We start from the raw sequence: 25,306 nt of genomic DNA on the forward strand, positions 1-25,306 counted from the left end.
AGAGTGTGTGAGGGAACTAAAAGGGAGAGAGGAGAGACACTGTTTAGAGTGATAGAGGCCATGTCAGGTCAGGGAGGATAGCAGTTGTGTCTGGGTGGCCACCGGCTCCCTGCTCAGAGGAGGGTCAATTTCTGAGAGAAAGGAGGGGGTCAGAGTAAAGTGACTGACAAGAGAAAGCCTGGAAACAGGAGCTAGTCCAACCAACAGGAAGTGAGATGCCCAGCACTGGAGAGAGGAGAAGCCAATTTGGAGCAGTCTGGAGCCAGGTATGGAAAGGTCAGGACTGGCTGTTTGGTGAGTCCCAGGTCTGCATGCAGGGTCCCCCTGAGAACTGGCCCCTGGGCAGCAACAACTCCCAGCTTGGGCCTTTCCCTCTTCAAGGTGACTCCCCAGTTAAAGAGTTTTGTTGGGAATATTCCCCAGCCAGCTAGGCTGAATTTGTGCTTCAGCTACCTAGGGAAAATCCACCACCACATGTCAAGCTTTGCTCTGACTGTGAGTCCAAGCTGCCTGCCTGCTGTGAGTGTGTCTGAGCACTAGGGCAGGAGACTAAAGTTAGGATTTTTAGTAGTGTTATTGCAATGTGCCCCTTGAGCCCTGCACCCCTTTGTGATGAGGGGAAATCCCAGAAGCAGCCTGACTTCTGCATGAAGAGGATGCCTGAGCTCAGTGAGCTGGAGGAAGGATTCAAAAGAACCCAGGCCTGTCCATCAAAACCTTTAAGGAGATTGGTGCTAAAGGAGGTAATTGGATGGATAGGAGGTGCTACATAAGGGTGAATAGTTTGTAAGAGGATTTTCATAGGGTAGCTGGTCCCTGCTGATAAGCTAATCCAGCTACCCTGGACCAGAGTAGGTGAGTCCAATCCAGCCAATTAAAGACGTCTGGGTTACACCTGGGCCTGTAAAGGGCTACTTGTGGGCAGTTTGGGAAGATGGACTGAGACAGGCTGCATCCTGGGGAGGGGAAGACACACCAGAGTGGAGTTAGCTCCTGTGGTGTATCCCTGCAACAAGGGGCCAGGGAATTAGGGAAGCAGGTAGGGGCTAAGAAGGGAGTAGAGCTGACTGAAACTGGGAAGCTGCTATGAGCAGCACTGCCAGAGACCCCTGGATGGAGTGACCCTGAGACCAAGGAATGAGAAAAAAGTTTGTTTTTTTCTGTTGGTTTGCTAACCTCTGTTAAGAAAATAAACCTTTTTTCAAAAGACTGGGTATGGCAGTGCATTCCTTGGAGCTGGGGGAGACGCATGACTGGGTGAAAAGGGTGTAAAGGGGATGTCAAATTTAACAGGTTTTTGGTTCTTTCTGGGGAATACACTGAGTATTTGAGTGTAGGACAGATGTAGGGTTGTGAGTATAGGCTGTTTGGTACATCTCGCCTATAAACTAGTTCTGTCTTAATAGAGAAAAAGCATTTGACTTAGTGATACTCTTTTCATGTGCCTTATTCCCTCAGTGATATCTTCAAAGGCAAAATGTGCATTTTTGTGCTATGACTGTATTGGATCACAGCGCAAAGAGGGCACAGTTAATGTTGCATGCATGTGTGATAACTGAAGGTGGGCCCGGGGGGAAGCTCCCTTATGGACACCCAGCCAGTGAGTTAGCTGTAAAATCCCGCTTGGTGTCTGTTCTCTGCTTGCCTTGGAATCTCTGTTCTCCATTCTGTATGCTATGGTGCACTGTGGGATAGCTCCTGGAGGCCGATGCTGTCGAATTGCGGCCACACTAACCCTAATCCGAAATGGCAATACCGATTTCAGCGCTACTGCCCTCATTGGAGGGAAGTACAGATATCAATATTAAGAGCCCTTTATATTGAAATAAATGGCTTCGTTGTGTGGATGGTTGCAATGTTAATTCGGTTTAACGCTGCTAAATTCAAAATAAACTCGTAGTGTAGACCAGGCCTCTGATGCAAATGAGGCTAGAGAAGTTTCCGTAATCCTGTCACCCTTGTCCCAGGGTTTAGGTGTGCCTCCCTCCGCCTTTTCATTGCTTTCTATAAGTCTTTCTTTTGATCGGTTTTGGTTCAAGCAGAGGTTGGGGAGAGGAAGGTCTTTCATGAGTCAGCCAGGCTGGGTACTGCGCCCTGGTTACCCAAAAACACAGAGCTGACAGCTAACAACAGAAACTGGCATATAGAGTAAAGGGCTCCTGCTTATTTAACAATGTCTTTGCTGTTGAGAGAAGAAGGTTCCCTCATTTCATCCCCAGGAAGGCCTGGGGAAGGTTATGGGATGTCAGCATAACCAGCACTCACTGATGAATGTATTAACTCTCTAGGTCGCATTGAGGTCCGGCTGGTTGAAGGGGACACTGCCTGCTCAGGACGTGTTGAAGTCAAACATGGAAAAGTGTGGGAGACAGTCTGTGAGTCACACTTGGATTTCAACACTGCTTCTGTTATCTGCAATGAATTAGGGTGTGAACAGGCTGTAGCCACCTTGGGAGCAGCTCACTTTGGAGAAGGACATGATCTGATCTGGAAGGAAGAGTTCCAGTGTGTGGGGAATGAGTCTCTCCTTCAGAAATGTCCCAGGATGTCCCGTCCTAACGACACATGCTCCCACGCTAATGATGTTGGCGTATTGTGCTCAGGTAAGAATTCAAACTGATGACCCACTAACATGGGCCCTACAGCTGAGCCCCTCAGTCTCTTTTCTCCCTAATCCACGTATCTCTCACGTGAACCGAGATCCCAGAAAACTTTGCGTGTTTCCAAGTTGCGTCAAAAGATTCCTGACTGGTAGAGAAGGTGGCTCCACTCTCCCACCACCCAGGGGGAAGCAAGAAGAGATGGCGGGAAACCCCATTCTTGCTCACACATTCCACACCCTATTTCAAGTGTCTCCAATAAATGGGGACAGTTCTATTTATCTTTCTCCTGCTATAAGGATAGGGTCCCAGCAGAGCTCTGATTTCCCTTATCCTTCACTAGGGATGCATGTTCTCCACTGCTGAGCGCTCTCCTCCCTACAGATACATCTGTAAGAGGAAGGGGCATGGTCTAGTGGTCAGAGTACAGAACAAGAACCTAGGAGACATGGGTTTTATTTCCAGTTCTGGTTCTGTACTCAATAATGCTGTATGCCTCAGTTTCCCCATCTGTAAAACAACAGTTAATTTCCTACCTCAGAGAGTGGCTGTGAGGCTTAACTTCATTTGTGTTTGTAAAGTGCTTTCAGGCACTTGAATAGATAATGCTATGTAGGGACCAGTTGTTGTTGTTGTTTTAAAACTTGCGTGATGGAATTGGAGCAGTTGTGGTCAGTCTCATGTTATTGCCCTGCAATGGGGGTTGGCTTTGTGCCACCCATTCATACAGATCTGATTCTTAGAGACTAGGTGGAAGCCTATGCTACTGCATGGGTGTAATTCGTAAAATCCTGTGAAGCAACAGTGACTGCTGGAAGCAAATATTAAGCAAAAAATCCCCCAAAACATAGAAAGAATATGAAGGCAAAACATGTCCATTGTCAAGCTGAAATGTATGCTCATATAATCTAACTCAGATATACCCACCTCCCTCCGAGTTATTTTTTAAATTACTTAGGAGAGTTAATGTTTTCACACAATTTTGAACCACATATTATGAACCACACATTAATGTTGAAAGCATGTAGCCATTTTCATTCTGAGGCAGACATTAATTGAAAGACAAATGCTCGACAACTTTAGTGCCTGACAGCTCTCCTGCAGAGAGAAAGCCAGGATTGGAGAGGGGCTGCCTTTCTGTAGAGTCTGGCACAGAAAAACTGGCCCATCTGTGGGCAGGCCCAGATACCAGAGGAGCTGTGGCTGGTCTGTTGACAGGGCATGGTTCCAGAAGAGGTGAGGCCCATCTGTGGGTAGGGCCAAGTCCTAGGGCTGGAGGAAACATGGGGAGGAGGAGCTCAGTGCTCAGAAAGGTATGGGAGGTTTGGTGGGATTTGGGGTTGGGGGTGCGGCACTGCTCTCCCATTGACTGGTGTCTTCCTTGGCACACTGCACACATGCAGATCAGGATGAACACGTCTGCCAGGAGGCCATTGTGTGTTTCCAGCTGTGGCACACGTAGCTGGAGTTCCGAGATCACTGCATGCCCAGGTGCATTTGTGCACAGCTTAGAAATCCTGGCAACACCGCCCCCTCCCCCGCCCCCAGCCAATAACACCTTTGGACCAGCAACTGGCAAGGCCATAGAAAAACTAGCCAGGGGACTCAAAAACCAGCCAGGTAATATAAGGCTGGTGACAGGGAGAGAGGGAGACCTCAGCCTCATGGTGCTCATTCCTACACATTTTTTTATCACTAGAAGCTCACACAAAGCATTCGCCTCCCCATGCCCCTTCCCTCCTATATCCCTTCAGTAGTGTGTTTGACTCACTTTGGGCCTGATCCAGGAGTGGCAGCTCAGGGTGCTCAGCCTCTCACAGAATCTGCTCAGCACCTTGTGGGATTGTGCCCTGTGCTTGGGAGACCCTCCCGTGCTGAACTCAACATTCTGGAAGTGCCCAGGGTATCATTGGGCAACCTTAATTCTGGATTAATGATGTTATTTTCCATTTAGTTCTACTCAAAATCTGCTCTGAATCCCCAATTTTTCCCACAATCTCAGAACAGAGCTACAACTTTGGGCAGAGAGACAGACACCAGTGTTTGCTTTTTAACTGTCATCAGCCCCAGACTGAGCACTGTTGAATTGACTGAGGCAGTTCACAACTCTTAGATTTTCTGTTTCAGTGCCACCAATGGAAGCCCCAAGCAGCTCTTCACCAAGGGATCCTCCTGGGGCTGGCAATAACTGTGGGGCTTCTCTGCTCTCCAGCTGCAGTCACTGCATTAGCTGTGGCTGTACTGAATGGTGGAGGATTACGCTGGAGCAGCTTGGGAGAGCTGTGAATGTGATATGAGGAGATCTGGGCTTCAGCACCCCCACGTGTGTTATCAGAGGAAAGATGTGCATATGGACCTTGAGGTTCCAGTCGGCATCATTTGCGTAGTCTGTGTCAGGAGAAGGGCACTGGGTTCAACTTGCTATGGGTATTGTCAGTTGTGAGTTGAGACATGAAAGCTGTGTGTGGATTTAATGATGGGTAGGGGAAAGTATATGTTCAGGTGATATCTTGTGTTGATGTGTAAAGTGGCGCTAAAAGGGAGGTTGTTATATTTTGCAACTGTGATATGCTCTCAGGGGGTAGGCTCAATATTTGAGCACAGGGAAAGTGCAGATAGTGCCTGTCTATTACAGTGAACAGGCAGAGTGGGAGTGTGTGTGTGTTACAGTGTTGTGAGGCATTGCTTGAAAAGGGCAGTTAACACTGCATGGGCATTTATCTGAACTCTAAACTCTGTATTCAGAAGTTTGAGTTTTGCTGAACCCAAAGTTCTGGAAGCGCATGTGCCATCAACGGGCAACCTTAACTCTGCATTAACAAAGATTTCTGCCATTTAATGTACTAGTTTTTTAAACTGAAAGAGAAATGTTTGTTGGTAGGAGCCAATGGTTACATAAACAGTTGTAGTTCTCACCTAGGTTTGCAGCTGATAGGCTACTGTGAGTAATAATCAAAAGACCTAGTTTTTATATAGTGCTTTCATGATGAGTTCTTAATGTACTTACATCATTATCCACATTTCACAGATGGGAAACTGATGCAGAGAGCAGTGAAGTATCTTCAAAGAATCATAAAAATGTGGGGCTGGAAGAGACTGAGAAGTTATCAAGTCCAGCCCTCTTCATTGCGTCAAGATCAGTTAAATCTAGACAGATGTTTATCCATCTTGTTCTTAAGAACCTCCAATGGTGTGGATTCTACAGCTTCCCTTGGCAGCCTGTTCTAGAATTATCCTAAACTACTCTTCTAGTTAGGGTGTTTCTCCTAATCTCTAACATAAATCTCCCTTGCGGCAGAAATGAGCATTACTTTTTCTCCTACCTTCAGTGGACAGGAAGAAAAATTCACCCCCGTTCTCTTTATAACAGCCCTTAACATATTTGAAGGCTGATATGTCCCCCCATAAGTCTTCTTTTCTTAAGACTAAACATGCCAAGTTTTTTTTTAACTGCTCATAAGTCAGGTTTTCTAAACCTTTTATAATTTTTGTTGCTCTCCTCTGGACCATCTCCACATTTGTCTCCATATTTTCTAAAGTGTGGCACTCAGAATGGACACAGTACTCCAATTCAGGCCTCACCAGTGCCCCCTAGAGTGGGACCGTTATCTCCTGTGTCTTACATATAACAGTCCTGTTAATACACACCAGAATAATACTAGCATTTTCAAAATTGCATTATACTGTTGAATCATATAGACAGGCTGGGTAATGCACCCTGGTTCCCCAAGAACACAGAGCTGACAGCTAACAACAGGAACTGGCATATAGAATAAAGGACTCCTGCTTATTTAACAATATCTTTGCTGTTGAGAGAAGAAGTTCCCTCATTTCATCCCCAGGAAGGCCTGGGGAAAGTTATGGGATGTCAGTATAACCAACACTCACTGATGAATGTATTGACTCTCTAGGTCGCATTGAGGTCCGTCTGGTTGGAGGGGACACTGCCTGCTCAGGACGTGTTGAAGTCAAACATGGAAAAGTGTGGGAGACAGTCTGTGAGTCACACTTGGATTTCAACGCCGCTTCTGTTATCTGCAATGAATTAGGGTGTGGACAGGCTGTAGCCACCTTGGGAGCAGCTCACTTTGGAGAAGGACATAATCTGATCTGGAAGGAAGAGTTCCAGTGTGTGGGGAATGAGTCTCTCCTTCAGAAATGTCCCAGGATGTCCCGTCCTAACGACACATGCTCCCACGCTAATGATGTCGGCATATTGTGCTCAGGTAAGAATTCAAACTGATGACCCACTAACATGGGCCCTACAGCTGAGCCTCTCAGTCTCTTTTCTCCCAGATCCACGTATCTCTTACATGAACCCAGATCCCAGAAAACTTTGCGTGTTTCCAAGTTGTGTCAAAAGAGTCCTGTCTGCTAGAGAGGGTGGCTCCACTCTCCCACCACCCAGGGGAAAGCAAGAAGAGATGGCGGGAAACCCCATTCTCTCTCACACATTCCTCACTCTATTTCAAGTGTCTCCAATAAATGGGGACAATTCTATTTACTTTTCTCCTGCTATAAGGATAGGGTCCCAGCAGAGCTCTGATTTCCCTTATCCTTCACTAGGGATGCATGTTCTCCACTGCTGAGCACTCTCCTCCCTCCTCAGTCCTGTTAATATACACCAGAGTGATACTAGCATTTTCAAAATTGCATCAGACAGTTGAATCACATTCCAATTGTGATCTATTGTTACCCCAGAACTTTTACAGCAGTACTACCACCTAGTACATTTATTCCCCCTTTTGAAGTTGTGCATTTGACTTTCCCTTCCTAAGTGTAGTACTTTGCAGATTTCTTTCTTTAATTTCATCTTGTTTTCAAATCTGCTCTGCAACTTGTCAAGGTCATATTGAATTCTAATCCTGTCCTCCAAGTGCTTTCGATCCCTCCCAGCTTGGGTCATCTGCAAATTTAATAAGCATACTCTCCATTCCATTATTCAAGTCATTAATGAAAATATTGAATAATATCCGACCCAGGACTGACCCAATGGCACCCCACTAGATATACATTCCCAGTTTGATAGAAAACCACTGATGACTATTATTTGAGTATGGCTTTTACCACCTTATAGTAATTTCATCTAATTTTTTTATGACAATGTTGTGTGCCACTATATCAGAAGCCTAACTAAAAACACTATCTCACATCTACTACTTCAGCCCTACCCATAAGACCAATAACGCTGTCAAAGAAGGAAATTAGGTTGCTATGGCATGACTTGTTTTTGACAAATCCATGCTGGCTCTTCCTTATAACCCCATTATACAGTAGCTGCTTATAAACTGATTGTTTAATAATTTATTCCAGTCTTTATAGATACATACTTGCCCTTCTCCAGTCCTCTGGAGTCCTCAATGAGTTCTCAAAGATAATTGGTAACGGTTCCACCTGTGCTTCAGCTGGATCCTTAATTATCTTTGTGTGACAATCAGGGTCCAGACATCCTAAGCGGAGAACATGGGGCCTGAAACCCAAAGAACAAGCAGTTGAAACAACTGTTTGTATACAGTATTATTGTATTATAACAGTGTATTGGGTAAGATATATAAAAACTGGAAACATGCTGGTTATGGATATCATTGTGTGAGGTATATACAGATGGCAAGTAGAGTTATGTATGTGTGTTGGAAATATGTTCTCAAAATGTTTTAGGGACAGATCTGATAAACAAGTTTGTCTTAGACAAAAAGATGTTGTTTTGCCTATGTTTCCAATGTAAACTGAGCAAGTTGATGCCAGAAACAGTGGAAATTACTTTACATATGAGCCAAGAGGTTGATGGGAAGTCACCAGGAAGAGTCAAATAGCAAAGAGAAGAAATTTATCTGGGGATGCACTTCAGACTAACACATTTCAAAAGTTTACTAGGGTATAAAAAAGAAGGGGAGAGAACTCCTTAGTTACCCATCATTTAGGGTGCAAAGGGGACAGCACCCTCTACTTCTGTGAATGTTGGATCCTCCTGCCAGAAGGATTGGAGATGCTGGTAGCTTGATGTGAGAAAGCTGTTGAGGCAAAGATCATAGTTTGCTAAAGTAAAGTCTTAGATACTGGAAAGTTGTTGCATTTTGTTATGTTTGTAAGCATTTTGTGCTTTGCTTAGAATAATTTAAATCTATGTTCTTTATGAACAAACTTATTCTTGGTTTTACCATAAATCAGCTCAAAGCAGTGTGTTAGGTAAAGAGTGTGTTCTCAGCTGGGGTTTTAGAACCCAAAACAGTGGTAACTTAACTGGTTTTCTTAGAGGAAAAAAATAATGTGGCCATAACTCCTCTGTCTGACAAATGACTGATACAAAACAGAGTGCTTCACCTAAAACTACTTTTTTTATTAGGTTTCAAGTGTGCACACACACACAAACGTATGCTGTAGCAGTAGGGTTCAGAGTATTCCAAATATTTATAGTTACCTAAAAAGTCTGAAATGGTCTCAAGAAATTAACAGCGAGGCTAGCGAGGCCCCCCTCCTTCCATCTGACTACTTGTGTCAAATCCTTGCCAAAAGGAAAACTTCCTCAGACTGCTCCAAAGCACACTTTCTAAATAAAAAAAATATTTTTTGGGGGGTAAAGCATACAGCCCATAATAGCCTCCAATAGGCTAATAATTTCTGCAGCAACAGCCAATAACAATTCATTAATTTTTATTAGCAAAATATTTCTAGTTATAACAATAAAACGTACATGTTAGAGGCACCTAACACCAAGATTGGTTATCCAAACATTTTTTTTCCTCTTTTTACAGTACATTTATTTTTTTATTTTATTCTTCCATTTTGATTAGAAAAACTGCAAGCACGCAGCTATTTGGCTATGCCTTTCAGGGTCAAAAACTATTTTTAGCTATGTGACGTTTGGGTCTCTGCTGTCAGTGATTGAACATACAAAATGACTGACTCCAGTGCTGTCTCATTCTGGGGTAAATACAGGAATGTCAAATACAGGGGCTACAGGCTAGATTGAGTGTACTGTATCTTTGGGGACAGTAAACTTAATAATTTTCTGTGAGGCTTGCATTTTCCCCCTCATTGTTAATATTAATTGTTTTGAGTATCTACTCACCATTAACCTCTGTTCACCATTAATCTCCAGACACTCCATTCTACTCCTGTGAGCCACTCCAGCCATCCCACAAACTGCTCAGCAACATATCTTCAGGCCCACAACAGTCAGTGATTTCAGTTCTTAGTAATTTTAGTTTGTAGTACAGGAGCTTCAGTTCTGGTGCACCATTAGCCCAAAGCAAATTCAGATTAGGAGCCTATATCTAGACTCCTAATGGAATCAAAATTAGGTCTGATATTCCACAATAGAGGGGAAAAAAGGTGCAGATGGTGTTTCAGGCCCTCAAAGAGACCCCATTTCATCTAATACAAACACCTATCCCAACCCCTTCTCAATTTAGTGGGATTCGGGACCCATGTCCCTTGTCTAGCGAGTGCTAATTTATTGATGGCAAGTCCCTCTGTCATAACAGTTCCACAGTCCTTGATTCACATAATCAGGGTAACAACACTTTATTCTTCCTGCCCCAATAACAGAGAAAGTGGGGATCCCACAGCAGCCCAAGTGACCATTTGGGCTGCTGTGGGCTCAAGCTAGGCAGGGTGGGTGTGCTTATGCAAACAAGATCAGCCCCTGAATTTCTTTTCCACATCTCTCCACAATTCACCACCAGATGTCAGTGTAGAGCTCATCCTGACTCTGCTTACAGTTGTAGAAATGCTTCATCCACTCCTTCTCCTGACTGGGTGATCTATTGTAGACCCCTACCATTACATACATCCCAGTTTTGATTTTTGCCTAGAGACTTTCAGCTGATCTGCCTCTCACCACCTTCTGGGGCTCAGAATCTCAGACTTGCCCAAGGTCAGCTAACAGGCCAGTGGCTGATGTGCCTTACCTCAACCCCCAACTATTTCTGCTACCCTTCCTAGTTTGCAACCCCTCCTATCTTCTCCCCTCCTCCTCCCCCAATCCTCACTCTCTCCTCCTTGCCTGAACCCTCCCACAACTTCTTCTCTCCCCTACCACCCATTCCCCTTTGTCTCTCTCCCCATAATAAACACATTCCTGGCTATGAACCCAAACATTTTCCCCTGTTACCACCTACTCTTGCACCCCAGATCACCCTCCCACTCCCAGTCAGCATTCACATTTGGAAGTTGTTTTCTTTTCAAAAGTAGTTTCAGCACATTCTGAATATTTTGCTGCACTCAGATTATATTTGCACCAAACAAAATCCCCCCATGAGAGAGACAAATTGGAGCAAAAATCCTGTTTTTTAAACATCACTTTTCTTTTCTGGGCTGGAGTTGCACTCACAGTGCTTGGGGTGGGGGGAAGGTGCCTATCTGTAAGGACCACAATTTACCCTCAAAGCCATCCACATCTCATAGTGGATTGGCAGGTTTCCAGATAGCTATCCTCCCTCACTGCACATGCTCAGTATAGTCCATTAGGCATGTGTGCAGGCACGTAAGCCTTCACAAGCACCTAACTGGAGAAGCAGGCACTTTTTGAAATAACATTTTAATTTGATTTTCCCCAAGGTCTGGTGGATGCCATATACTCTGTTGGGGGTAACCCTTGAGTGTCTGAGACCCTGGTGCAATGATCTGAGCCTTGGTTTGATCTCTATCTGTGTGCAAAAATAGAATGCCAGAATCTGTCAACTTTAAGACAAGCTAATTTTTCTCTGGAAGCTGTATCTTGGAAACCCCTTGGTGAAATGGCCCCAAATTTTGATTACTAACACAATCCTGTGCTCCTATGTAAAATACTGTATTCCAATCCAATCCAATCAATCAGGCAGATATTAGAGCACTTTGATAAATGTAGCTTTGAAGGAAAGCTGGTCTCAACCTTAACTGTTGCAGAGCTATCACTTAGCTATAATACCACCAGTGTTTATTTTGTTCCCAGTCAGACCCCTGAGTGCAACTGTTCTGATTCAGAAAATTTCCAGTGACCTAGGACTCAACACGCATGACACATGAGAACCCCAGTTTCATCACATGACATTTATGTGATATCCTGAGGACAGGTGCTCCTGACTCATAACCAGCACTTTGGAACCACAAAAGCAGAGACTGGCCCCAGTCCAAGACAATCTGTCCCAGACGTGAACCTGACTCCAGAGCGGTACATGCTCGAGCGGAGTTTGGTGGGTGCTGTGTGACCCCCTCACAAAGGACAGATATAGGGAATAATGCCTACACTGTAAGAACCTGATTATCATGTCAGAACATCCTGATTTACAAAGTTCCCAGTAAACTGGGAAATAAATATTAATTATCCCAAGTCACTGGGACTCCTTTTTCACATCTTTGGATACAATTGTGTAAGAGAAATGTCCCTCTGATCTTCCTTCTCCTTGTTCTCAGGGTACGCCGGGTACAGGCTGGCAAATGGCAGCACAGGGTGTTCGGGGAGAGTGGAGCTTCGCCACGGAGGCACCTGGGGAACCCTCTGTGACTCCCACTGGGATTTACAGGCTGCCCACACCCTCTGCCAGCAGTTTGACTGTGGATTCCCCCTGTCGATTCCAGCAGGGCAGCTCTTTGGTACAGGAGATGGGCCTGTCTGGAACGGCACATTTGGCTGTGAGAGGAACGAATCCTGCCTGAGGGACTGTCCAGTTACTGCGCTGGGCACAACTGAGTGTCCCCCTGGGAGCGAAGCCAGCGTGGTGTGTTCAGGTGAGCAGCTGCAGTGGGAAAGGAAAGAATTGGGGATTGAGGAACATCCTCAGCCAGATCTTCACAGTGTGTCAATCGGCCAAGCTCCATTGGGCTCAGTGAGGCTATGCTGATTTACACCAGGTGGGGACCTGGCCCATAAATTGGTGCCCTGTCCCGGCACCAGCCAAGTCTGCTGGAACTGATCCCCCTGTGAAATACTTGTGGTGCCTTGAGTATGGAAAGTACCAAGGAAACCAAATTCTGGTCCCTGGTCCTCCCTTCGCACTAACTGACATGGATCGAGTATCAGTTTGTGAATGTGCTGGTGTGGAATAGCCCCACAGCCCCCACAGAGTAACTGCTAGCATTGAACATGAGCAAAAATCCCTTCCTGTTTCCCACTCCCCTCCCTGCCGTTGCCATTAACACTGATCACTGCGCCACCTCGACACTCACTTTCCCTTGTGCTCAGGGTGCCTCGGCGGCAGGTTAGCGAACGGCACCGAGTGCTCCGGGAGAGTGGAGATTCGACATGGAGACACATGGCGAAGCCTCTGTGCATCCCACTGGGATTTGCAAGATGCCAATGTCCTCTGCCATCAGCTGAACTGTGGCTACGCCGAGTCGATCTGGGGAGGAGCCCATTTCGGGGAAGGGAACGGAACCATATGGAGCGACACTTTTCATTGTGAAGGGACTGAATCTTGTTTGTGGGATTGTTCTCGCATGGCCCTGGGCAACTCAGCCTGCTCCCCACGAGACACGGCCGGGGTTATTTGCTCAGGTAAGTTAAATACAGATGTGTATATGTTAGTTACAGAGCAGTGTACTGCCCAGATTAGGATAATCACAAGCAGTCCCATTGACTACAGTACTCAAGGTCAGTAGGGATATCAGAATGTTGCTCTCTATGTTTAAGTTCCACAGATCAGAGACACCTCTGGGTGCACTGAGGGATGGTGAGGTGGATCCTAGCATTACATTAGAGTGAACCAAAGAAAACAGCTTTGTGCTATAAGCCTGAGTTTGTGATTCACAAATTCCCTCAGTCCCAGCAGGGCTGACTCAGACCTTCATCAAGTTGAGGTTGGTGTAGCAGAAGCAACGTATATTCAGCTATCTCATCCAAGCTCGGGGGCCATTACAATCCCATTTCGCTCTGGAAAAGTAGGTGTTTGCCCTGGTGTTCCTGGCCAAAGTGCCCCCCGCCCTGTCTATCCTGGATTCTGTGCTGGTGGGCTGCAGCCCTCACCTGCAGAGCTTGCTCTGTGTGTGTATGTTTATAGATCATTAATTCTCCACAACACTTCATAGAAATAGTCAGTTCCTTGCCAAAGATCCCAGTATTCAGAAAAGTGTTCAGATGGCTCCAGAGCTTGGCTCCTGAGCCAGCTGGGAACTTTCACAAAGATCCTGCTCTTAGTGAGAGCACTTGGTGCTTTGGTGAAGATCCTCCTCTACAATGCAACACAAATACTGCAGGGGTCCTTTTTCCTCCAGGCTTCTCCAAAAATCTTCAAAGGCTTCCCCATGCCCCACCAGAGAACTGCAGTAGCTGATAGATAGGAAGCTATCTGATGGCTATCCATAGTGGCTTAGGCCCAGGTTTTTACAGCTATTTTGCTGTTGCTCCATTCAGCATGGCAATGCTTACCTGGTTTAAAAGCCTAACTAGTTTAAGAGCCTACGTTTCATTTTCAGTAAGGATTTAGGCATTTAGCAGTCCCTGAGTGACATAATTATGGCAACCTAACCACCAGTGTAGACAACAATAGAAGAATTATTCCGTTGATCTGGCTACCACCACATGGAAAGGTGGATTAAACCCCTTCTATCACTGAAGAAAGCATCTACACAACAGCAGCATAGCTGCAGTGCTGTTCTGTGTCACGGTAGCACCCACAGTGTAGATTTGACCTTAATAAAACAAACATTTAATGCACACAGAAAACATTATAAATAGTATTTGGAATACTGTGAATAACTTTTAAACAAAAGCTATTAAACAGTAAATATACAGATTCTCCTTATAAAGACTTTCCCCTTTTGTTTCTGTTACAATTTGACATGTTCTATACTTTAGCACACACATCAAAACACATTCCCCACTGATCTTCTCTTACAGATGATTTCTCAGGCTTTGCAGTGTAGCTGTAACATGTAGTGTGTCTTCAGAGCTTGAGAAATGGCAGTACCTCAGTCGTTTCAAACACTTCAGAACTTGGTGAGCAACTAAACAGTCTGGGGATCTCGGCAGCTAGCAGTGTTCCAGCCCTAGGCTTGGGTTAAGAGTTGACTTGGTCTCTCAGTTGCTGGTGAAACTGAAATCTGTAGCCTGTATTCAAGTGGTACCAGGATTGGAAGCAGCCTCTACAATGTCTGTTCCTTGGATCTCTGTAAGGCTCTCACTCCACAGAGGACTATCTTCTCCCCATAAACCCAGCTAAGGCAGGCAAGAATTCACAAATCCTCACCTCACTAAGTGCTGCCCCGTTCTCTCTCTTTAACTGAGACAGAGTCACAGTTTAGAGCAGTCAGCTGATAGCTAAATGTAAACTCCATAGTTTCTATGGTCTCCACAGTAACAAATACTGCCCCTAACTCTCCCTCTAGGTCCATAGAACACATCATAGTGCACCAAACATTATCCCAGTGGAGGGCTGCCCTAGAAAATAAAACTGGCATGTACAGGGGTTGGGACCAGCCCTCACAGCAGACACATCTCTCAGTGCTGCATCTATCAGCCACTGAGTCCACAGGGCTGTCTTTGACATGGAATACATTAAAAAGCTGGATTGACCCAGCTGCATCACTCAAGGGTATGAAAAATCCACATGCCTAAGTGACATAGTTAAGACAACCTCCCCCTCCCCCCCCAGTGTAGCCAGCACTAGGTAAACAGAAAAATTCTTCTGTCAAGCTAGCTACCACCTCTCGGGGAGGAGGATTAGCTACAGCAATGGGAGAACCCCTCCAGTTGGCATAGATAGAGCTACACCAGTGGTTCTCACAGTGATGAGCTGCCAAAATCTTAACAACTGGTTCCCTCCTCACCCCCCACCCTCCAGGACTCCTGCCCCATCCAACCCCCTTCCCTGTCCCCTGACTGCCCCCCGCCACCCCATCCAACCCCTCCTCTCATTCCTGATTGCTCCACAGGACCCCTGCCCCATCCAACCACCCCTTCTCCCTGTTCCCTGACTGCCCCTGGAACCCCTGCCTCCCACTGCCCCATCCAAATCCTTTTCCTTCCTCATGGCCCCCCCAGGACCCTTGCCCCCATTCAAACCCCCTGTTCCCCACCCTCTGACCGCCTCGACCTCTATCCACCCCTCCACCACCCCGAACTCCCCTGCCCTCTATCCAACACCCCCCTCCCTGCTCCCTGCCCCCTTACCATGCTGCCTGGAGGTGGCTGATGGCACTGCAGCCGCGCTGCTCAGCTGGAGCTGGGTCAAGATACCGCCGCCGCCACTGCGCACCACATGGAGCACTGGTGGCTGGCGGTGCTACAGCTGTGCTGCTCAGCTGGAGCCGGGCCACACCGCCGCTTTGCAGCACCTGGAACACTGGGTCAGGCCGAGCTCCCAGCCCACTGCCCAGAGCATGCACTGGCGGTGGGGTGAGCTGAAGTTGTGTGGAAGGGGGAACAGTTGATTAGCCTCCCGGCCGGGAGCTCAGGGGCCAGGCAGGAGGGTCTCGTGGGCCACCGTATTGTGTGCCCACCCCACCCTGCTCCTAAAAGACACAGGGACCTGCCGGGAGGTGAGGTGGGGAGTTGAAGTCCTAGAGGTGCTTAGCTGGGGCAGCTCCTGGGAAGCATCCGGCAGGTCCCTCTGGCTTCTAGGGGCAGAGCAGCATAGCTGGGAGGGAGCATTACCTGCCACGGCGTGGGCGGCCCTCCTCGCGCCCCCTACCCCAGCTCACCTCTGCTCCGTCTCCATCTCCCTGGGCCTGAGCGTGAAGCCACCACTTGCTTCTCAGCCTCCCAAGCTTCCTGGGGTGGGGGGGGGAAGAGAAGCGGGGCAGAGCGTTCAGGGGAGGAGGAGGAGGCGGAGGCGAGCTGGGGCCTAAGGTGCCACTATAAATTAAAAAAACCCTTTTAGAACCGGTTGGACAACCGGTTCTAAAAGGGCTTCTAAATTAACAACCGGTTCCTGCGAACCGGTGCAAACCGGCTCCAGCTCACCACTGGGTTCTCAAACTTGGTTCGCGGCTTGTTCAGAGTAAGCCCCTGACAGACCACAAGATGCTTTGTTTACCTGAGCATCCACAGGTACTGCTGCTCACAGCTCCCAGTGGCCGCGGTTCACCGTTCCCAGCCAATGGGAACTGTGGGAAGCGGCGCAAGTCGCCAGCCAAGTCAATAGCTAGAGTTCATGAGAAAGGTAATTTAAGTGTCCACAGTTGCAGACCTGGCCTGGAAAAACCCTGCTGAGTGCAGAAGAACCTTTATTATGTTAGCTCCTGTTCGAGAAAAACAGAGTTCTCACTCTCTGGTTGGGTGCAGCAAATCAGATACTTTATTATCTCTAGCAATTGCGTGGAAGGAGAGAGCTAAACAGGTCTGTCTCCATTTAAACAATTACAGCAAGCATTTATACCTTTTTGTTACATACAATGATGAGCAACAGCTGCATTTTGTTTATACATAGGTCATCCTGATATCTTATTTTTCTCACCCCTATTTAGACTCTAGTCTACATTCCATACTTATCTAACACAAGGTTGCAACAACGTCTCATACAGTTCTTTCCCACTCGCCTCACACAATCCTCCCTTCTACAAATCTTGTGTTATTAGGGTTACAGCGAGCCTGACTCTTGCTCACAGAGGGAACTGTTTGCATTGAAATCCCCTTCAAATCCCTGTCAGTTCTTGCTCTACATCCATACCCCTCCCCTTTTTGTGCTTCTAGCACAACTGACATCCTTATACATCCATTTGCATCAAGCCTTGGATTTCAGATTCTACATCAAATGCTTCAACCTTAGGGGTTTTGATTGGTTGCAATGACAATACACGATTAGCATGGACATGAAAGGTATTACTATTATCACATTCTTTACAACAACAATAACATAATCCTAAACTAAATTACAACAATACAAGCAGTAACATTCCTGCGGTAATAATATGATGGGGTTGTTGTACAGTTTTAGTCACAAAGCACAATACATCATGCTTAGTACATAAAGTAGACACTCTATAAGATGTATGAAAGGCGTACTTTTCAACTTGATATATATTTTGAAGCATACGGATTTGCCCTTGTAATTCAGAGATTCTTTGAACCTCTGGTAACAATGAAAGCAAAATTTGAAACCCATCAGGTACTAAACTAGTCCAATTAAAAAGTGTCGGAGAAAAACTTAGTTCTCACTATTTGGTTGGGTGCAGCAAAATCAAATAATTTATTTATTCTCAACCAATTGCAAAGAGGGAGGGAGTGCGCTAGGTCACAGGATTTCCCCCACCTAGGCAGGTCTCTCTCCAAGTAAACAATTACAGCAAGCATTTATAATTTTTGTTACCTACAATAATGAGCAACAGCTGCATTTTATTTATCCATAGACTATTTTGTTATCTTATTTTTCTCACTTCTATTTAGATGCCAATTTACATTCCTCATTATCGACACAAGATCGCAACGATTTCTCTCACAGTTCTTTCCCACTCATTTCACACAATTCTCGCTCCTACAAATCTCGCGTTATTAGGGTTACAGCTTGTCATAGGTTTAACCCCCACTCTGAACCTTAGAGTAAAGATGTGGGGACTTGCATGTGAACCCTCCTAAGCTTAATTACCATCTTAGATCAATAGGCTGCCACCACTATCTTCCCTGGGACTAACTCTCTTCCCTGGGTATTCTTGAGCGACTCCTTCACCAATTTCCTGGTGAACACTGATCCAACCCCTTGGATCTTATTACAAGGAGAATTTAACCATCCCCTCCTTTCCCCCACCAATTCCTGGTGAGTCCAGATCCAATCCCCTTGGATCTTAACAACAGGGAAAAATCAATCAGGTTCTTAAAAAGATGGCTTTTAATTAAAGAAAAGAAAGGTAAAAGAAAAAAAAAACCTCTGGGAGATAGTATACAAGCTGATCTCACAGACACCAGATTTAAAACACAGGATGTTCCCCTGGGCAAAAACCTTAGTACACATAAGAATACCCAATTTGATTATTCCCCTAATGCCAAGACAAATTACAAAAAGAAAATAAACATAAACTTATTTATTCTTTTCTAAAATGTACTACTCTGATAAGAGGCTGGTTCCTTGATCTTTTCCACTCCAGCTGAAACTGAAACTGACTCTAAACAAAAAAAACTTCCCTCCTTCCTTTTGAAACATCTTGTTCCTCCATTGGTTCCTCTGGTGAGGTGTGAGCTGGGCTAGGTGAACTTTTTAACCCTTTACAGGTAAAAGAGGCATTAACTCTTAACTATCTGTTTATGACACACCCTCCAAATCTCAGACAGTGTTGAACCGCACTGGTGGTGATTTCTTCCTAGAGCTTTAGAATAAACAGATTAATAAAACACATGCACCTTTACATATACTACTAATTATGTAAAAACTACAAGATTTTTCACATTTTAAGGACAATTTTAACCAGTTAATTCTGGGAAACTTTCATGGCAGAGTGCATCAGCTAGTTTGTTAGAAGCTCCTGAAATATGTTGAATTTCAAAATCAAAATCTTGGAGAGCTAAACTCCACCGAAGAAGTTTATTGTTTTTTCCCTTGGCGGTATGAAGCCACTTTAGCACAGCATGGTTGGTTTGTAGCTGGAAATGCCGTCCCCAAAAGTATGGGCGTAGCTTTTCCAGGGCATACACAATGGCGTAGCATTCTCTTTCACTGATTGACCAGTGGCTTTCCCTCTCAGACAGTTTCTTGCTGAGAAACACGACAGGATGGAATTCTTGATCTGGTCCTTCCTGCATTAAAACTGCTCCTATACCACGCTCAGATGCATCTGTGGTTACTAGGAATGGTTTGTCAAAGTCTGGGGTCCTTAGCACAGGGTCAGATATGAGTGTCGCCTTAAGCTGGTTAAAGGCCTTCTGACACTCATCAGTCCACTGAACTGCATTTGGCTGTGTCTTTCTGGTCAGGTCTGTCAGTGGGCAGCGATTTGGCTGTAGTGTGGTACAAATCACCTGTAATATCCGGCCAAGCCTAAGAAAGATTGGACCTGTTTCTTTGACTTGGGGATAGGCCATTTTTGGATAGCATCCACTTTGGCCTGTAGGGGGTTTATAGTTCCTTGACCCACCTGGTGTCCAAGGTAAGTCACTCTGTTTTGGCCCATTTGACACTTTTTAGCCTTAACAGTTCGTCCTACCTGCCTGATGCGCTCGAAGACTTTTTCCAGGTGCTCCAGGTGTTCTGCCCATGAATCATAAAAAATGGCCACATCATCGACGTAGGCAACTGCAGATTCTCCCAATCCCACTAGGAGACCATCTACAAGGCTTTGGAAGGGGTGGAGGGTGCATTTCGTAGTCCAAAAGGGAGCACATTAAATTCATACACCCCTGAATGGGTGACGAAGGCTGACCTTTCCTTGGCGGGTTCATCTAGTCAGGGGCAGCTCAAGCAATTTTGCCGCCCCAAGCACGGCGGCACGCCGCGGGGGGCGCTCTGGCGGTTGCCGGTCCTGCGGCTCCGGTGGAGCATCCGCAGGCATCCACCGAAGCCACGGGACCAACGGACCCTCCGCAGGCACACCGGAGCCACCTGCTGCCCTCCCGGCGACTGGCAGAGTGCCCCCCGTGGCATGCTGCCCCAACCACGCGCTTGGTGTGCTGGGGCCTGGAGCCGGCCCTGCATCTAGTGGTACTTGCCAGTTCCTCTTGGTTAAGTCTAAGGTAGAGATGAATTGGGCATATCCCAATTTCTCCAATAGCTCATCGGTGCATGGCATTGGATAGTTGTTGGGACGAGTTACAGCATTTAGCTTACGGTAGTCCACACAAAAGTGTATTTCCCCATCTGGTTTGGGAACTAGAACCACTGGAGATGCCCATGCACTCTTAGAGGGGCGGATTATACCCATCTGTAGCATGTCCTGGATCTCCCATTTTATAGCAGTTTGGGCATGAGGTGGGGTGGGGTTCTAATTGGGTGAGCATTACCTATGTCAATGGAGTGGTATGCCTGTTCGGTCCGTCCTGGGGTGGCTAAGAACATTGGCGCAAAGCTAGCACACAGCTCCTTGATCTGCTGTCACTGCAGACGTCCAAGGGTCACGGAGAGGTTCACCTCTTGCACGCCACCATCACTTTTTTCTTCACAGTAGACACCTTCAGTTCACTCCATGTCATCTGTTACCTGGGCTGTAAACTGGGAAACCTTTAATTCTCTGGAATAAAAGGGATTAAGAGAATTAACATGGTATACCTTAGGCTTTCTGTTGGAGGTGGGGGAAGTTATGAGATAGTTAACAGGTCCCAGGCACTCCTGGACCGTGAATGGTCCTTCCCATAACGCTTCCATTTTATGGGCCTGGAGCGCCTTTAAGACCATGACTTGGTCTCCTACTTGAAGGACCATTCTCTGGAATGTTTATCATACCAGGCCTTTTGCTCTTCCTGAGCATCCTTTAGATTTTCTTTAGCAAGGGCTAAAGAGTGTCAGAGGGTGCTTTGTAGGTTGCTTACAAAGTCTAGAATGTTAATTCCTGGAGAAGGCGTAAACCCCTCCCATTGCTGCTTCGCCAACTGTAATGGCCCCTTAACTTCGTGGCCAAACACAAGTTTGAATGGTGAAAACCCTAAACTGGGATGTGGTACAGCCCTGTAGGCAAAAAGCAACTGCTGTAACACTAGGTCCCAATCATTGGAGTGTTTATTTACGAATTTACGTATCATGGCCCCCAAAGTTCTATTAAACCTCTCCACCAGGCCATTGGTTTGATGGTGGTAAGGAGTGGCAACCAAGTGATTCACCCCATGAGCTTCCCACAGGTTTTTCATGGTCCCTGACAGGAAATTAGTTCCCGAATCGGTAAGGATGTCGGAGGGCCAATCTACCCTGGCAAAAATGTCTGCTAATGCCTGGCACACACTTTTAGCCCAGGTGTTGCTTAAAGCTACTGCTTCCGGCCATCGGGTAGCAAAATCCATGAAAGTCAGTATGTATTGCTTTCCTCTGGGGGTCTTCTTTGGGAAAGGGCCCAGAATATCCACAGCTACTCGCTGAAATGGGACCTCAATTATGGGGAGTGGCTGGAGAGAGGCTTTGACCTCGTCTTGGGGCTTTCCCACTTGTTGGCACACCTCACAAGACCGCACATAATTAGCAATGTCCTTGCCCATTCCCTCCCATTGGAAGGACTTCCCCAAATGGTCTTTGGTTCTGTTCACCACAGAATGGCCACTGGGATGATCATGGGCTAAGCTCAAGAGCTTTACCCGGTACATAGTTGGAACTACCAACTGTCTTTGAGGATGCCAGTCTTCCTGGTGTCCACCAGGAAGAGTCTCCTTGTATAAAAGTCCTTGTTCTACAACAAACCAGGATTGGTTAGAAGAGCTGAGAGGCAGTGGGGTGCTCCGTGCTGCCACCCAAGCTTTCTGAAGGCTGTCATCTGCTTCCTGCTCAGCCTGGAACTGTTCCGTTGATGCTGGAGACATCATTGTGGTATTTCAGGCTCTGGCTGAGCCTTTTGGATAAGGTTATCTGCTGCTTCTGCCAGTTCAGGCCCGCTGGTGCCCTCTGGCATTGGAGTTGTAGATGGGTTTGCAAGCGCTGGACTCAGTGCTGGCAATGGCTCTGGTGCTGGTTGCTTTGCCAGTTTGGGTTCTGGGACTGGCTTTGGCTGGGCCTCTGGGATTGGATCCACTATGGCTGTTGCAGTCGTTGGCAGGGGATCCGGTTCCATCACCTCTGTTTGGGTCTCTGGTAACACAGACGGGGCCCTGGTGGACGGCTCAGGAACAGGAATGGGTGTGAGAGCTTGCTTAGCCTGGCTGCGGGTGACCATTCCCACCCTCTTGGCTAGCTTCACATGGTTGGCCAAGTCTTCCCCCAGTAGCATGAGGATGGGATAATTGTCATAGACTGCAAAAGTCCACATTCTTGACCAGCCCTTGTACAGGACAGGCAACTTGACTGTAGGCCAGGTTAAAACTGACATAAAGGGTTGAATTGTCACCGGAGCTTCTGGGTTGATGAGTTTGGGGTCCACTAGGGATTGGTGGATAGTTAACACTTGTGCCTCTGTGTCCCTCCATGTGATAACCTTCTTTCCACTCACTCTCAAGGTTTCCCTTCGCTCTGAGGGTATTTGAGAGGCATCTGGGCCTGGGGATCTTTTGTGAGATTGTGGTGTAATGAACTGTAATCGGTTGGGGTTCTTGGGGCAGTGGGCCTTTATATGTCCCAGTTCATTACATTTAAAACATCGCTCAGCTGACTGGTCACTGGGCCGAGGTGGGTTGCTAGTGACTAGTGTGGTGGGACGATAAGGTGTCTGGGGCTTTCCTTGGGTTGTAGGTGGGGCCTTGGGTTGCCCCCTGTGATAGGGTTTGGTTTTGGGTTGCCCCCTCTGATATTCGCTCCAACTGCTACTAGTGTTTTTCTTTTCTGCCACTTCCACCCATTTGGCTCCAATCTCCCCTGCCTCAGTTACAGTTTTGGGCTTCCCATCTAGGATGAACCTTTCTATTTCCTGAGGAACACCCTCTAAGAACACCCTCCATTTGCATTAGGAAGTACAGATCATCCAGAGTTTTAACACTTGCTCCTGATATCTAGGCATCCCAATTTTTCCCAATGTGGTAGGCATGTCGGGTAAATGACACATCTGCTGTACACAAGGCAGGCCCTTTCAAAATTTTCTAAGAAGGCCTTGGAATCATCGCCTGCCTAGTAGGTGGGGAATTTTCTGGAATGGGAAGCGGTACATGGAGAGGGGCTGCTATGGTTGGCTGGTAAATCCTGCTTAGCCCTTGCTAACTCCAGTTCATGCTTTCTCTCTCTTTCCATCTCATCCATCTCTTTTTATTTTGCCTCTATAGCTCTCTTGTGAGCAGTTTCTTCCCTGGCCATCTGTCTGTCATGTTCCTTTTGGCTCTCCTCAGCCTGGAATTTGGCTAATTCTAGGTCCTGTTGCATAGATTTTTTTATCCTTTGCCTGACATTTTTCCCCTGGTCTGCCTTAGCTATCTTTGTTTGAGAGGTAAAACACACACACACACACACACACACACACACACACACACACACACACACACACACACACACACACACACACACCCCTTGTAATTCCTTTGTGAATCTAACTTGAAGGAACAAGTAAAACTGGGTTTGTAACTTGTTTGGCAATGTTAATTACCCTCCAACTATCACAGCTGGAAGCCTTTTCTATCAAAGCCCTGTTAGAAAACTTTACTTGTTTGCCTCCAGGGTATCTCTCTTTCACTGCTTCCCCAGCATTCAAAGGAGGAAAAAAAATCTAGCTTTGGGTTCCTTACAATCCCACCTCTACCACCATGTCATAAGTTTTACCCCCCCTCTGAACCTTAGAGTATAGATGTGGGGACATGCATGTGAACCTCCTAAGTTTAATTACCATCTTAGATCAATAGGCTGCCACCACTCCCAAGGACTAACTCCCTTCCCTGGGTAGTCTTGAGAGACTCCTTCACCAATTTTCTGGTTAACACCGATCCAACCCCTTGGATCTTATTACAAGGAGAATTTAACCATCCCCTCCTTTCCCCCACCAATTCCTGGTGAGTCCAGATCCAATCCCCTTGGATCTTAACAACAGGGAAAAATCAATCAGGTTCTTAAAAAAACGGCTTTTAATTAAAGAAAAGAAAGGTAAAAAAAAAGAAAAAACCTCTGGGAGATAGCATACAAGCTGATCTCTCAGACACCAGATTTAAAACACAGGATGTTCCCCTGGGCAAAAACCTTAGTACACATAAGAATACCCAATTTGATTATTCCCCTAATGCTAAGACAAGTTACAAAAAGAAAATGAACATAAATCTATCTATTCTTTTCTAAAACTTACTACTCTGATAAGAGGCTGGTTCCTTGATCTTTTCCACTCCAGCTGAAACTAAAACTGGCTCTAAACCAAAAAACCTTCCCTCCTTCCTTTTGAAACATCTTGTTCCTCCATTGGTTCCTCTGGTCAGGTGTCAGCTAGGCTAGGTGAACTTCTTAACCCTTTACAGGTAAAAGAGGCATTAACCCTTAACTATCTGTTTATGACACAGCTAGATGACTCTTGTTAACAGAGACTGTCATGCATTGAAATCCCTGTCAGTTCTTGCTCTACTTCCACAAGGGTATCTGAAATCTAACGGCTACTTGTAAAATTCTATCCACAGGCCAGTAAATAATATGACTGGCTGCCACAGTAGTGAGATTAAAATGTATATCTTGCAACGTGGTGGCTTCAACATACACACAGCTATCATTAGCTTGAAAATGTAGGTGTCCTGTCAGAGTAGTTCCTTGTCCCATACCCTCCCAGTAAACGTCATGAACAGTGACAACTTCCCCTGGCTTCAGTTTACGGATACACTAAGATGTGGAGGTTCTAACGGCCAAAAAGTCCATTGATTTCTTAACCTCATCCAAAGGTCGGGTGTTATCCCAGGAGCACTGACTAAAAATCAATTAGGCATGCCAGATGGTCTAATTTCCCAAACGTGTCAGTGAATTACCCAGTCCCACATGCATCTTTCCCATGGCCCCAGCAGGATTTGGTATGTGGGAGCCCACACCCCCCTAATTAGTCCATATGCTTGGAAGGAGCACTGTGAACATCTGCACTTCCACCCAGAAAATCTCCAAGTATGTCTCCATGGCCACAGATCAGATGGTACTCCTGAAGTGTCTGTAAGGGCAGTGGGCCATGCCTGGTGCTCAAGATCACTCCGAATGGCCATTAGCCGGTCATTCAGGAAATCTTGAATTTCTGAGCATGCCAGATCCCACTTCAATGCCTTCCCAGCCTCAGTGATATTCAGTACCATC

The 25,306-nt window shown here is 46.3% G+C and overlaps 1 protein-coding gene across 1 annotated transcript in view; it reads left to right on the forward strand.

Moving 5' to 3' along the window:
- Positions 1-25,306, forward strand: part of LOC123348125 (antigen WC1.1-like) — an 84,879-nt gene that overhangs the window by 11,929 nt on the left and 47,644 nt on the right. Inside the window, exons 3-4 of the mRNA XM_044985562.1 lie at positions 11,994-12,308; positions 12,763-13,074. Of these exons, the coding sequence (XP_044841497.1) occupies positions 11,994-12,308; positions 12,763-13,074 (627 nt within the window). The remainder of the gene's footprint in view (positions 1-11,993; positions 12,309-12,762; positions 13,075-25,306) is intronic.

The sequence above is a fragment of the Mauremys mutica genome, chromosome 1, assembly GCF_020497125.1.
Source record: "Mauremys mutica isolate MM-2020 ecotype Southern chromosome 1, ASM2049712v1, whole genome shotgun sequence".
NCBI classification, from domain to species: Eukaryota; Metazoa; Chordata; order Testudines; family Geoemydidae; genus Mauremys; species Mauremys mutica.